The sequence below is a fragment of the Excalfactoria chinensis genome, chromosome 4, assembly GCF_039878825.1.
Source record: "Excalfactoria chinensis isolate bCotChi1 chromosome 4, bCotChi1.hap2, whole genome shotgun sequence".
Taxonomy (NCBI): Eukaryota; Metazoa; Chordata; class Aves; order Galliformes; family Phasianidae; genus Excalfactoria; species Excalfactoria chinensis.
The window spans coordinates 58,040,626-58,056,449 of record NC_092828.1 but is presented as its reverse complement, the minus strand read 5'-3'; the positions used below and the strand labels follow the sequence as shown (position 1 = coordinate 58,056,449).

The 15,824-nt window shown below is 39.4% G+C and overlaps 1 protein-coding gene across 7 annotated transcripts in view; it reads left to right on the top strand.

The window, feature by feature from the left end:
• The window catches only part of GAB1 (GRB2 associated binding protein 1), a 93,753-nt gene that overhangs the window by 44,014 nt on the left and 33,915 nt on the right, over nt 1-15,824 (top strand). For all 7 annotated transcript variants that reach the window (XM_072336330.1, XM_072336328.1, XM_072336325.1 and 4 more), the window contains exon 2: nt 10,527-10,821. In XM_072336330.1, coding sequence (XP_072192431.1) covers nt 10,527-10,821 — 295 coding nt within the window. The remainder of the gene's footprint in view (nt 1-10,526; nt 10,822-15,824) is intronic.

Genomic DNA, 15,824 nt, shown 5'->3' with positions numbered 1-15,824 from the left:
TTACAATTGCTGTTATTTTCAGGCCATTGTGTCTACTTCCTGTTGGTCAAAGGTTACGAGGATAGGGTGGTGTATAGTGAGATGGAAAGCTGACAGGAAAAAGAAAGCTTGGCTTGTTTTGGGGTAGACACAACTACAGAAATGGCCAGGACATTGCTTAAGTTTTCTGAGGACTTAAAGAGGTAAACTAGAGAAAACTGTTCTTGTTTATTCTTCTTTTTAATTTCTGTGTATAGAACATGATTTGGGTTAAACAGGGATCCTTAAGATCTGCTTAAGATCTGCTTTCTTTTTGCCTGAAATATGCCTTTTTTTCCCTCTTTTCTGTGTGTTTGTTTCCCCTCCCCCAAGAAAGACGTTTAGCTTTCATTTTGCTTTAAAAGTTGACTTGGGAAACGTTCTGAAGCAGCAGCCTACAGCTTTATTTGTTAGCTCACTTGTATTGCTAAAAGGTTTTTATGCCACAGAGTGTAAATATAAGTTATGTGATCTACTGCTCCAGTCTGTTACACTGTAGGCATGCCTACAGTGCTCTAAAACTTCTAGCTTACCTCGATATTTGTATCACTGTTCAAGAACCATGTTATTTCTTTGCTGCTAAAACAGTAGCATGAGTCCTTCAGTTTTGTCAACAGGGCAGCTTGCAGCGAGCTGCTCGGAGCAGATGCTGACGGGGGCTCGTCTTGCTGGCGCTCAGGTTCCTCTGCCAGGGCTCTTGTGGTAAGCAATTGTGGCAAGGAGATTTGAAAGGGTTTGGTTTCAGATCAAACCTGGAGTCATAAGGTTGCTCTGGAGTGTGAAGAAAAAAAAATAATTGGTCATAGTGGTGAAGTTCATTAAAACTGCTGATGTAAATAATACGTGGTGGTGCTGTTAAAATATAGGAAACAAAAAAACATATTTTTACACGCGTTGATGAGATCGGGCAGCATTTTGTAAGCCACTCAGTTGTGATGCCAAATCGTTGTAATCCTCAGGTACGCTGGTTTATTGTTAGGTTTGCTACCAGTAAGCAACGTGGCTTTTTTTGGAATGTCTTAACCCCTTTGTAACTGCTAGAGATCTGTCTGAACCTAAAATGAAGTATATCGGTTCCAGTCTTGGGAAAAGTGTTTCTGTTACAGAAGAAACTAAATTTGGTTAGCATAGTGAAAGCAACTTACGTATAGTAATGTTGTGCAAATTCAGAATGTGCTTATTTACTTAGAAATGAATTTTTTTTTCTGGAATTCTTTAGGTCAGTTGTGGAAATAGTCCACTGAGCATAGTTGCCAAGTGTTCTCAGTGGTGGGGGGGGATGTATATATCAGTCACAATGCTGGCTTTTATTTCACATTTTTATTTTCTTTAGCAGCTATTATTCTGTGTCTCCATACTTAATTCGTGCACATCACAGATTTGTTGATTTAATTAATTTTGCTCTTAAAATAATGTGAACAACACCGAGCATGCCTTTTTATTTCTCATCCTTCGCTGGAATAAGGAATTCCTTGCAGTATTTAAAACACTGAGTATTGATTCTCTCCACAATGCTTTGGCAGAACAATAGCTTTCCCTTTTCCGTGCATGAAGTGGCCCAAGAAAGTGTCAGCCCCATTGTTGCTGTAATAGTGGTTAAATCCTTTGCAGAAGAGGCTGCTGTTTTAGTCTGCAGATGCTTGACTTGCAAAAATGTCAGCTAGCTACAGCCTTGCTCTCACAAGGGATGGATAAGGATGTAGTGTCAACGTGTAGTAAATGTAGTGTGTGAAGATCACTTATAATGTAGTCTGGAATTATGGGGTAACTCTGTTCTGCTCTACAATCCATTTTAATTCATCATCCCTTGTTGAATATGAAGAAACTGCTTCTTCTGTAGCTCAGATACTTTTTATGAGGGAGAATGCAGCATCTAGACCTATAATCATTTTGTCAAAGATGACATGCAAGATGCCTGACCTTATCACGTGTGAAAATCTCTATGCAGCATGTGCACACCACCTGAGTGAACCAAACACGAGATGTGTTGTAGGTTTGTTGCAACTTCTATGTCCCCTAAAGGATCCAAAATGGAGTCTGACATTGTGTGTTTGCACGCAGCTCTAATATCTTGTTTTTCTTGCTTCTAAGGGTTTCGCGAATGATGAAGGTAGGTATCCACAGAAGTAAGAAAAACAAACAAAGAACAATGGACAGAAAGCTAAATCTGTGCAAGATGCATACAAAATAATTAACAAAGAAAAAAACAACCCTGGGCTTGTGAACTGGAGAAATGGTAGGTTTTTTTATGCTTAGTTACAAACACCATTTTGAAACAATACTGCTAGGAAGTAAAAATTGAGTGGACAGATAGTGGTGTATTTCATACTCTGCCACGAGTGGGGAAGCAGCTGTTAATATCAGTGAAGTGTATGCTTGATCTTTCAGCTTTAGATTAATTGCATCTTTGAGTCTTATTTTTCAGTTTTATATCTCTGTGCATTGCTGTCCTGCTGTTTGTCAAGATGTGCGCACCTGAGCTCAAGACAGTGGAACTCAAGTGAGGGTACAGCTGGCATCTTGTCCAGGTTGTCTTGCGCAGGACATCTTGTCAGCGTTGCAGTAATCCTTGTAATAAGAAATGCACAGTCATTAAAAATAAGAGAACCTACCCTGAACGTTTTGCTTTCTTAAATTAAGATTTGAGGGGGAGGGAACGTGGCTTGTAATGAAGAGCCGATGAAGGAACTGAAGCAGAAATAAAAAGCACACACTGCCTTTGACTGATGAATACACAAAACCAGTACTTTTTAAATGAATCCATCTGATGCAAAGGCAAATTGTAATTGGTTGAGTGATTGTAAGTACTATCACAGAAAGTGATCTTCAGGGGGGATCTGAAGATAAGAGATGTTGTTCCCCTGTTGATTCGTGGAGCCTTCAGAGGAGAGTTGGGAGATGTTGAAGAATGTGTTGAATCTGTTCTCACTGGTAGAGTAAAGCAGTAAGAGATGACTTGCAAATTTAGGGAGTCATTCACTCTCTTAGTAAGAAAAAGTTTAGAAATACATTGAGTGACTCAAAACTGCAGTGAAGCAAGTTGATAATGCAGAACTTCACGACAGAGCTGTGATCAGCGTGAGAGAAAAGATGGTCCTGGTAGTATTACATTCAGTCTATGTACAGGGGTATGAGGAAGAACAGAGGGGAAGGTGATCAGAATGTACTTGAGGTGGGGAAGAAAAGATGAAATTTGGGAGATGTTCTGAGAGCAAGGGCAACAAGCCAAAGTTGCTGTGTGTGGGTGAGGAACCTGCAACAAATACACTTATGCAATGGTGTTATGCTTTTATTGTTGACAAAACAGTGAGAGAAGGCTGTGCTAACTTGTGTCACAGGGAGCAGGCTACTAGGAAGCTGTGTGCTAGGCATGCGGGGTGTGTGGTGTGAAGAAGAATAGAATTGAAAGGGTAAGTTTGTGAGGGCTCAGAAATATCTGGATGGCTGTGGGTGCCAGGGGTGTGTAAGATGATGTAGGAACCTGGAAGGGTGATCTGGTTACTGGTCCTAGTGTGAAGATGTGGTAATTCAAATCCTGGTTCCACAGGAGGTCTGCATTAGTGCATTAACTTGGTGAGTCAGTTCTGCTTTGGTAAAGATGCTGTGATAGTTCTCTGGTGTGCAGGAGTATTGCTGATAGAACTGTTGTGATGGCTAGCATTAGTTTGACATACTGTGGAAAAGCAGCAAGTATTGAAATGACTGCTGCTGCTGATCATGAGAAGGTGAGCATAACGGTGGATGGCGATACAAGCTGTACAGTCAAAATGGGGATAGGCAAGGGGCTTTAAAAAAAACACAAAACAACAAAAACTGTGAAAACCTCCATGCAAAATGTGGAAGGATTGTGAAAATATTCGATTAGTTTAAGACGTACTGAACAGCAGTCAGAGTGCTAAAATGGCCTGACTTGTATTTCGTCCTGTTTTTGATGCTTTAATTAGCTGCGCAATGTTGGGAGACTAGTTAGTTCACATGCTGAAACATCACTTATGAAAGAGTCTTCGCAGCAAATCTGTGTGCAAGTATTGTTCTGCTGCATTTGCAGTGTTTTCTTCTGTTTATTTAACAAGCTAAAGTTAGAATCGACAGCACAAGACTAGAAAATGGTGACAATAGTTGGAAAACAGGAAATTTTGGCCTTGTGTGTATTCGGAACAGATGATCAGGATGATGGCCAGGAGAGTGGAAACTTCCACTGAGACTGTTTTTTCCTTATTTTGCTCAGTGAGAAAAGATGGTGTTTCCTGGAAAACAAGTCTTAAGTATTTAAAGAAAGTCATAATGTATCCAGTGTTTTCCTCATTTCACGTTTGTTTGTTTTGCAGCTATCTGTTTACATGTTTCAGTGTTTAATGGTACTAGAAGTACCACAGTTGGACTGTTATGAAATTTAGGAAGTGAAGTTTCAGTTCTTAGAATTAAGGTACCAAACGTGCCTTATTTTGTGCTGAGTTTATTCATTCTGTCATCTTTCATTTTTTTTTAAAGGCACTAGTTTTTCAGGAAGCGTGTGTCAGCTGCCAGTACGTGTTACAATGATTTTTGAGAGGCAGCTGTTAATTCTGAATTCTTGGTATGGCCTTCTATGAAAGTTTTCCAGAAAGTGCTTTCTGAAAAACACGCCACGCGTTTCTACATTTCCATGTAAAAATATAGAAGTGCTGATTTCTCAGAGCAAACTTCAGCCAACATTTTGAGGTTTCCCCATTCAGGAGTTCTGCAAGCCCTAAGAGTGGCTTGTGGAAAAAGTTGTGTGCTTGAGGTAACGTTGTTGACCATGACCTCTTGGAGCTGCTTCCCGGCAGTCTTCCCAGGTACGTGCATTGTGGTAAGGAAGCTCCCTGCTGACAGATGCCACTGCCCTGTACCTAACATAAACAGAACTCAAAAAGAAACGTCATTTGAATACTCAGTATTTCTCTTGGGCTTCTGAAATGATGCAGAGTGTAGCTCTACTGCATGAAGCAGTGGAATGGCATTAGAGGTGTGCTTGGCTTAGCACACAGGATCTAGAAATAGGTAGGTAAAGAGGGAAGAAATACTCAGCTTCTCCTGTTTGCTGTCTTTCTTCCTGTGTGTCAAAGATGTGCAGCTATTTCCCTGTTCCTTTTGCTCTGGGAAAAGAAAGTTAAGAGAGATGGATGAAATACATGAAAAAGCATAAAGAAAATAAAACGTTGATGCTGGCAGATGACTCATAAAACCTCAACAGTAAGCTCAGCACTAAAACAAATGTCCAAGAGAGAATTACAAAGTGACCTTGGGCTGTCTTCCTTACTTCTCTCTGCTTCACACCCTGCTTGTTTTCTGTTTACTTTAGAAGTTCTTTTGGATCAAGGAAATGTTTAACCTATGTTTGTAAAACATCAAGCGTTCTTTTGGATCCTCCCTGTGCCCCTGGGTGAGTCTCTTCTTTCTTCCAAGCCATAGATTAATGCTCTTGAAAAGAAAGATGGCAAATACTGTCCTTGTAACATACTTTTTGGAGTGGTGAGATGAAAACCTGGACACAAATGTATTTGCTTGAGAGATGAGAAGGAAGTTCAGAGATCTGTAATATTATTCATGTGTCTGCTGGTCAATCATAGGGAAAATGCTTATTGTGTATGTTACTGGAGAGGGATGCCAGTGGTACCTTCCTTGGGTTAGCTTGCTAGTGCTTGCTACTTTTGCAGGATTTTTAGAATGGAAAAACAAGGGGTCATTGTACTAGTAGTGGAAAAACAACTTAACTGATGTAAGGATTATGAGCTATAATACTTGGTAAAGCCAGAAAGGACAATTGGCCAGTTTGTTAGTAAGTGAAGTTACTTAATCACATGAAAACAAATGCTGCAAAAAGGGTCATCCAGGACAAATATTCATTGACATATTTCACAAGTTTTAATCCTTTTAAAAAAAAAAAAAAATCATGTAACTCTTTGAGTAACAGTTTGAGGATATCCAAGCGGAACATTAAACTCTTTTTAACATAAAAAAGGTAAATTATCTATTTCCTCTTGCCCCTTCCTCCTTCCTTTCCTTGTCCACGTAGACATGCCTACATGTTTCCACCAGAACCTGAAACAAAATGAGGTGCCTTTCTAAGAGACATGGCAAGACAAGAAGTAAATCCATAAGTATATAGGTTCACGGAGGATAGATCTATGGTGTTGTTGATATCTTCAGCAGATAGAGCTACTGTAAGGAGACTGTACTCTAAATTCTCTGTATTGCATACAGTCATAGCTACAAGTTATTATCTGTTTTATTACCTACTCATAGTGCTATGTGAAGAATAATGCATTACACTTACTTTCATCATTTGAGGCTCTGTGAGTGAGCAGTTTGTCAAGCTTTAGTCTACTTGAAAAACAAGCAAGCAAACTTGTTTCAGTAGTTATGATAGTCTCATGATACGCTGGTCTCATGATATAAGCAGGACAATATTTGGCAGGAACGGTCATGTCCTATGGTAGACCAGCTGATACGCTGTGCAGCTCTGGGAGGAAACAAGCTGAGAGTCACACAAGTCATTTCTTAGTCAGAAACATAAGCAGCAAGTCTTGCTTGGGAATTTATTGTTTTAGAAGCCTGCACAGGCTTTTGGTGAGCTTTATTCCTGTGACGTTTGTTGTATCACACTTTGAAAAGCAACAGATTTACTTCTGTGTTAATATTAAATCTGCGTATAGTGTCATGTAGGTAGTTGGTAGTGTAAGTGCATTTGTTAATAGCAGAGTTTTAACATGATTTTTCATGTTTGTGTCTTCCATTTAAAAATAAAAACAAAAAAATACAGCCTTCTTTCCTCTATCAGATGCTGTTTTTTCTGTGCTAAAGTCAACAGGATTAGGTTAGAGAAGTAAAAACAAACAAATAAAAAAACCTCCTCAGTAGGTTACGAGATTATTTTTTGTCCCAATACCAATATTGTTTAATCTTGGAAAAATGTTTGAGCAGATAATGTATGATTGATAATCCTAAGTGACAATACAGGTAATTAGTAATCATAGCATTCCTTGGACTGAAACCTTTTTCTGTGCGTGCACGATTAAGAGAAATAGCTGCGTGGATTGGAACGTGCATGGTAAAATGAGATGCTGAAGTTTCATACAGGAATGCCTGAAGGGGTTAAAAAGAGCGAAGGAAAAAGATGATTTGCATAAGATCGCATTTGCACATATGTGTGCTGTTTTTTAAAGATTTCTTTTTGGAAAGCAGTTATTAAAGAAGCTCTCTTCATTGCGTACATAGCACGGGATTTGGTACTTCAGTGAGGCAGTATACAGCCTTCATTACAACAGCAAATACTGAAATGTTAAAAATAGATCAAGCTTTAAGAATCCCAGATATTTTCAAATAACAAAGAGTAATTTATGTGGGCTCATTTTGCACTTTGACAAAATATAGAGGCGCTTTTGTACTATGATTAGCAAGGGTGCTGATGTCAGTTCTCTTGTCTAGCTTTTAGCTTTATTCTGCTGCTAAATTGTGCTTTGTACTGTAATCCAGAGAACCTTTGTATCTGCCTTATTAGTGTGTAGTTTATGGAATTGCTTTTGTTTTTGAATATAATCTGTGCCAGTTCCAGTGAGTGTGACTCATTATATGACTGAAATAAACATTCACATATGTACTATGTGAAAACTCTTCAAAAATAGTAGCAGGTGCTGCTTGGCTAAATGCTGTGTTTTAAGTATTTCATAGTTGCTGTTTTGTAGCCAGAAGGGCTAAAAACAAATTCTGTTTAGCCGGTTGATTTCCTGAATTGCAGTACTTTTCACTTATTAATGCTCAGCAGTGATTGGTGGGATTGATCAGACCAACTTTTCACTCGGTAACGCAGTATTAGAATTGAACTTTCATGAAGTATGCTTGGTTGGTACACAGTTCGTTTTTGGTCATGAATCACAAGACAATCAATCTTGCTTCTCAGAAGCTCTTCTCCCTCTAATCTTCTCGTTTAGGTGTTGAAAGCGTTGTTTGAATGGCTGGAGGCTGGGGTTTAAGAGAAATCTAGTTTCTAAAATAAGAGCTTTGCAGTCCATTCTTAACTGTCTGTGGCCAGCCTTGTCTGAAGAGAATCCTCTGTTACTGAAGTTTCCTGTTATCACAGAGTCAAAGTTGTCATTTGGTTTGGAAACAGGAAACAAATGCACATTTTGCTGGTGTTTTTGGGTCTCTATTATGTTACGCTTAGCAGCTGTGCTGCCTGGAGATGCTCCTACTTCAGTCTAAGTTCACATGCTTCGTCTGTTTCATTTGCCACTTCTGCGTTTTTCTGTTCACCCAGTGATCTTGTTGGGATTACAGAAATCACTGCTTGAGGCATATTGGCTTGATCCACACAGTTCTACATTTAAAAGCAGCTTCACAACTATACTACTTATCAAGTATGGAAGTTGTCTAAGATCAAATAAACTTCAGGCAGCTTAAGCTTGTGGGAAGTGGATCTCAAACCTTCATTAAGCTGTCTGCTGTTCTTGTCTTTCTCCTATTTTCTATTACCTTTTAATAATATCTTTGTAAGCTTGGTCCCCAGAATAGCACGTACACTCCACAGTAACTGGTTTGTGTGGCTCCAGCACAGAGCTGGTGGCACTGGTTTGGAGCAGGGATTTGATAGTGCTGCGCCGTCTGTCCCTCTTGCCTTCCTCCATGAGCTTGTTCTAAGCTTATGCCTTTAAAAAAAAAATGAAAGTCTTTTGCTCCCTGAGAAAACCAAATTGAATCTTTTCCTAATATATTGTCAAAAACTTCTGTTTTTAAAGCTTCATCAGTTCTCTACTGATACTGTTCCTTTCCTTCAGCCTTTGGTTCTGTCTGTAGTCAGGGTTAGCTGATACTTGCCTACTTGTTTTCTGGTTTTCTTCCATTGGGTTTTGTCCTAACAAAGGGTTTGCTTGCTCACTTTCCAAATGAAAATGTAATACAGCTTTTCCAGCAGGCAGTTAGCAGTATGTCTGGTTCATTTTGCATTGTGTTCCCATTTGTATGTAAAGCGAGATGGCAAGCAGAGAGAGGGAGGGGATTGTCCCCTTCTGCTCTGTCCTTCCCCTAACACAACAAAAGATGTGGAGGCATTGGTGTGAGTCCAAGGAGGACCTCAAAGATGATCAGAGGGCTGGAGCACCTCTCCTGTGAAGAAAAGTTGAGGGAGCTGGGCTTGTTCAGCCTGGAGAAGAGAAGGCTGCAGTGAGACCACATTGTGGCCTTCCCGTACTTGAAGGAAGCCTATAAACAGACAGTGGTAGGACAAAGGAAAGTGATTTTAAACTAAAGAAGGGGAGAATAAGTTTAGGTATCTGGGGAAAATTTCATTCAGCAATGAGGCAATGGCACAGCTGCCTGGAGAAAGCTGTGAGTGCCCCTTTCTTGAAAACACTGAAGGACAGATTGAGTGGGGCCCTGGACAACCCATGCTGGGGGTGGAACTGGATGGTCTTTTAAGCTCCCTCCTGATTCAGGCTGTTTTCTGAAAGCTGATCTGTGATTATCCTGGCATTTGTGTATGTAAGGGAACTTGTAACAGAGGACGCTATGTTGTTGGTGGAGCTGAGGAACTGGACTGCACTGCTAAGCAGGACAGTAAGAATGCTTGTGGTAACATCAAGACAGATAAATGCAAACTTTTCTCTCTTGGTTTGCATTAGTGTCTTTGCAGTGATGGGGCATATTTAATTGACAAAAGAGAGAGACCCACAGCCATGAAAGGCAGTTGAGAGTTGACTGGAAGATGAGGCATTTTAGTTGTGTTCTTCTGTCTCATTTCTTTTGATTTGCGGCAGCCTGGAGGTTGTTGTAACAAGCACAGTGATTGTGAAGTTTTTTCTTCTGTGGACGTACCTTACGCAGGGACTTTTAACGTGGTATAAGGCTAGACCATTTGGTCATTCTACCTCCCCACCTCTCTGATGTTTTCTGAAATAATAAAGTAGGTCTTTCTCTGTAAAAACTGCTGCTGTAAAACATTACAAGCTTCTGAGTGCAAAGATTGCCCAACGTCAAGAGAAGTGAACAGTGTGTTGTCTAACTGCCGGTTGCTATTGTGGAATATCAATTAGAAAATAAATAAATAATCAGAGCTGGAATAAACCAGCCTGAAACAGGAGATAGTAGAAATAAGACTTGGGGGTAAACTTAGATGCATTTCATTTTCTTTTTTCTGTGCCTGCAGCAGCTTCTTTCAGAAGATTTTTGGGCTTTTTTCCTCTTCTAGTCCCCTTATTTACTGGATTCATCCTTCATTATTTTTAAACAGTGGCTAAATTATAGAACCTGTTTTTAAAAGCAAAACTAAAATACAGAAGAAGTAAATGTTAAAATACGGATTCACTATCCCTCTAGTCTGCTGTTGTAACAATCAGTAAATGGACTGCATTAAATTCAGCTAACTGAAGTGTTGTCTCTTAAAATGGCGATTGAACTAATTATTTCAACCTGAAACAATGTACAAAAGGTACCTGTATTAAAGTATTGTTTCCTACTTCTAATTTTTCTCTTTTTCTCTTATGAATTTTCAGGCATGGAAGAGGAGATGGTTTGTGCTTCGGAGCGGCCGTTTAACAGGAGATCCAGATGTACTGGAATACTACAAAAATGACCATGCCAAGAAGCCTATCCGTATTATTGACTTAAACTTGTGTCAGCAAGTGGATGCTGGATTAACATTCAACAAAAAAGAGTTTGAAAACAGCTACATTTTTGACATCAACACTATAGACAGAGTTTTCTATTTGGTGGCAGACAGTGAGGAGGAGATGAATAAGTGGGTTCGATGCATCTGTGATATCTGTGGGTTCAACCCTACAGATGAGGGTAAGTTTGTGCGTTTTTGTTTTTTTTCCCCCTCAGAAACTGTCACACCTACATGCAAAGAATGTTTCAAAGACCAGATGACTACTGTTACCATCCATGGGTTTTAGAACTCACCTGCACTGACTGTGAAAGTTCTTTCCTGCTCTGAAAGAATGTGAGCAGAACAGAGGGAGGTGTTCAGAACTCATTACAGATTAAACATGTCATTAGAAAAAGGATGTTTCTTTTCTGTTTTGCATGATGTTAGATCTTGAGAATATAGGAGAAACGTTTAAGTAAAATCATGCAGGACAACGACTGTCACTGAAGGCTGTGTGATCAGGAGCAAGTGCAAAATGTCAGGATTCTGCTGTTGCTGTGCCTCCGTGTGCTTTGCAACTTGGAAAAAAATATTTCCTTTACCGGCTGAAACAAACAAAAATTAGCTTGTAGTTCTTCACTATCCAGCTCAAATCCTACCTAAGCAGTCATTGTGTGGAACCAGTATTGTGGAAAGAAGGTGGTGTGAAATGCCAACAAATAAATCACTGCCATTACTTGTCCTGAAACTACCCTTATTTATTATTATTCCTTCTGAAGGTTAGTGGGCGGCATGACTTTCTGTAGTTATGTGCATAGTCCCAAGAAAGATTAAATAGGAGCAGTCAAGTATTATAAATAAAGCATACCAGAGAAAAAAGACTACAATTAAATCCCTCTTTCTTCTGCATTATACATTGAGAGCAAGGAAAGAGCTTCTGCCTCAGATCTCCGAAAATGACTTGAAATTATTCTTTTCCCCTCTTTGAGGGGTCCTTCTCTTTCTCCTTAATGCAGTTTTGAACTAAAAGTATGTTATTTTCTCAATGGGTTACTGCTCTAATGACAAATTCAATGAAAGTTGTTTATTTTGATGGTTGCAGTATGTTTTGATGACGTTCTGAGTATAACTAAGACCACCCACAGCACATATCTGTAAGTGATTGCTACATGATTCAGTATTCAATATGCCAATTGTGTTACAAGTGACAGAAGACTAGACAGGTGGTTGTTTTTTCATGAATAAAAGACTGGTGCCCCAGTGTAGCCGTGAATAGGAGACACTTAGAAATTATTGTTTCTGGGGACAAGCTAAGAGTGTGGATATAAAGAGAAACACACTTGTCTGCAGAAAATAGAACATGTCCATTGCATGAAATGGAAAAGTAGGCACCTCAAAACTGTGAGGCCTTTTCTTGCTGAGAGGTGGTTTTTGTTAATCTGAAATATTATTTTTTTTATACACCTGAACTAAAGATTAAATCCACTATGAATGCAAGGAGGGCTAACAATGCCCTGTTTGGATCAAAATAGTTTTTAATTCAGTCAGTTTTTTCAGTAACTCTTCCCTATTACTCTTCAGTTGCATGTTTAACCTTCAGTATTTAAGCGTTCGCTGAATTATCTCAACCCTATCGCTTTATGTAGTTGGAAGTTGATGGTACTACCTGTTTCATGGGTTAATTATGTCTTGCAATCCATAGAGAAAGAATTAAAAAAGAAAAGTTGGAAAGTCAATTGCTAAGTGTCTGTATTTCCAACTTCCTATTTTCTAAGATATACCTGCCTGCTAATGGAGGACAGCAAGTCCTAAGTATGGTGAAGGTCTGCATGGTTATACTTCTGTTTGGAGACTAAGTAGATACGGTTGTGTTCTTTAGGCCCTTTTACAAGTTGTAGAGTCTTCAGCTTTCTATTGCATCAAATTATGTGTTACATAACAGTTATGAAAAATGTAATTGTATGATGTTTTGTAGGTTTTTTCTTTTGAGGTAGGGTTTACAATGGTTAGGTAGTCTTTTAAACTTACAGTGAGCCTAAAACATTGAGAAAATATATTCTTAAATATAGTTTCATTCTACTTCTATTAAAAAAAGGGTGCTTTTTACTCCTTCAGGAAATGTGTGGGGTTTTTTTGTTTGTTTGTTTTCAGTGTTTTTCTATACTGTATTTTTTTAAAGGGGGAGGTACATGTAAGCGTGAATCTGAATTGTTTTATCATCATGCTTCATATAGTATTCTTAGCATTCATATTTTCTGTGTAGGGTCATAATATAATAGGTATGGCTTAGTCATTTAGAGGTTACAATGTTAGCTGTAAGTGAGAGTTTGTTGCCAGTCTCTTGTGTCACTGGACTTCCAAGCATACATTCTGGGATGGAGAGAATAAACGAACATGAGAAATGGCCATTCTCCTCTGCTTGGCACTGTGGAGGCCACAACTGGATGACTGTGGTCTGATCTTCTAGGAGGATGAGGATAAATGTTTCAAGAACAGTGAAAATAATGGAAATGGATTTTTAAGTGATCAGTGAGGAGTATGGTTGAAGAATTTGTTCTTTACAGGAAGAAAATACTCGGGCAAGAGCTGACTTAAAAAATATAGAAGAATATAGATCAGTTGTTATCTAATGAAAAATAACTTGTTTTCTTTTCAGTGAGAAATGTAATAGCAAGGGAAACTAAGGGTACTGTGTTTTGAACAGTAAAATTGTCAGACAACCAACTTTTATTTTATTGTGTTCTGATAATACGTGCACAGTAATTGATTGCTTGATGACAGCACGGATGCAGAGCAGTGACTGGCAGGATGAACTGAAGTCCACATTTCTACCTAATTCAGCTTTTTCTGTTTTCACCAATAAGAAATAAGGCTGCACAGTCAAGCATCATTGCTACCATACTGTGCTGAAGATATCTGTATCAGATCAGGGTATCTCTGTGCTTCCTGTAGCACAAGTATGAAACGGAAAACAGGCCTTGCCATTAAGAGCTTAGCATCTATGATGAGAGACCTCAATGTGTAAGCAGAGGAGTAGGAAGGAGTAAAAGCAAACAAAGCAGTTTTTATCATAGTGACAGATAAGTTGGCTTAGTCTTTCAGTTGTTGGGCTGTTGTTGAATTCAGGGATTATTGAGAAGAAATTTTCGTGGGTGTTTGACAAATCAAGTTGGTTATAGAGTACCTTGAATGTTACCTTTCCTGTATGAAGGGTTCACCTATAAGAAACAAAAAAAGTGTCCTAGCAAGCGGATGATAGAGAGGCTGGCATGCTTGGCAAATCAAAGTCGCCACATCAGTAACATCGTGATAATTGAGAACTCTGGTCATGACAAGTCTCAAAAGTGAGAAATATGAAGATTCTGGAGGAATGTAAAAATTGTAGCAATAATAAACTCAAATCAAGCCTTTTTAATAGATATGGGAGGGCAAGAACAGAATAGTGGAATGGAAATAGGTTTCTCATTGTTAGACATGCAGTGGGAGCAGTCCGAATGAGGGTTGGTTTGTTTTAATGGGTGTGATAATAGAACAGACTGCACAGTAGAGATGACGTACAGAATGATAACCTGTGATTTTTGACACTTCTTGGATATGACTGACTAGGAGGAGACCCAAACCAGCTCAGAGATGACATGCCATGAGGATGAGTGACTGGTGACCCTGAATGGAGTAAAAAGACACATGAAAGGACTGAGTTAAGCATGAGGAGAGGAATCCTCTGATAGGGTTTGTGTGTCAGTTATCTTACAAGTGAAGCAATAGGTTCAGAAGGAGTAGTGGCCCAAAAGCATGTCTTGTGTAGGCTTTTTTTGGATACTTCCTTTGAGGAAGTATCAGTGAGGTGTAGACCTGTTATTTCTTGGTGAGTGTGAAATTGCTGAGAACGGTCAGAATAGACTCTGATCATAGAATCATAGAATCACCAAGGTTGGAAAAGGCCTAAAAGATCATCCAGTCCAACCGTCCACCTACTATCAATAGCTCCCACTAAACCATGTCCCCCAACACAACATCCAGTCATTCCTTGAACACCCCTAGGGTTGGTGACTCCACCACCTCCCTGGGCAGTCCATTCCAGTGCCTGACCACCCTTTCTGAGAAGTAATATTTCCTAATGTCCAACCTGAATCTCCCCTGCTACAGCTTGAAGCCATTCCCTCTATTACTATCACTAATGACACAAGAGAAGGGGCCGACCCCCACCTCACTACAACCTCCCTTCAGGAAGTTATAGAGAGCAATGAGGTCTCCCCTGAGCCTCCTCTTCTCCAGGCTGAACAATCCCAGCTCCTTCAGCCTCTCCTCATATGGCCTGTTCTCCAGACCCGCCACCAGTTTTGTTGCCCTCCTTTGAACACGTTCCAGGGCCTCAATGTCTTTCTTGCAGTGAGGGGCCCAAAACTGGACACAGTACTCGAGGTGCGGCCTCACCAGTGATGGGAATTGTCACAGTTGCCAGAGTTGATCTGGAGAAATTAGGGAGCAGTAGTAAAATTAGAAGAAATAGGTTCAGAGAAGGACCTGAAGTTTGGCATTGCAGATGTGGTGGAGGTGGCTGCTGGCTAAAGGCCTTTGTTGAGGTTCACAAAGCTGAGACAGTCATTCTCCATTATGGAAAGGAGAAAGGAAATGCATCAGAGGACACTGAGTTGTCTTCAGTTTTGGATGATATGGCTAAGACAAATAGAGCACAAAATCTGCAGCCGTACTTCTTACTTTGTAAGCATATGAGGAAAAAAAAAAAAACTTAAAAAAAAAAAAAAAAGCAGCAACCATTTAATATCAGCAGTGCAGTCAAAACCTTAATCTTGAATATTTGGTATTTTTATCTTAAATTGTCAGTTGTCTTCAGCAGAAAATCATAAAATATAATTTTTCTTTTCCTTGAGGAAATATGGCCTCAATATAATTAACATGCAATTAACTTAGTTTTCTCTGTGGTACCTGCTGAACATCTTTTGTGGCATTAAAATCATTTGACGAGTTACTTGGACAAAGGAATCGCAGGAGAGTGGGTTGAAAGGTTGTGCAGATTGCTACCTATCAAGTCATGAGGTGCTCACACAAGTGTTTGTTGTAAGCAGAAGTGTTCAGATTTGAGGCTCACTACATAGATTGCATATTGTTTGTAAGCTGATTGTTTATGCTGAAAATCTCTTGGCAAAATTTAGTGTGTAGAAGCTGATAGTAGAGGGAACTC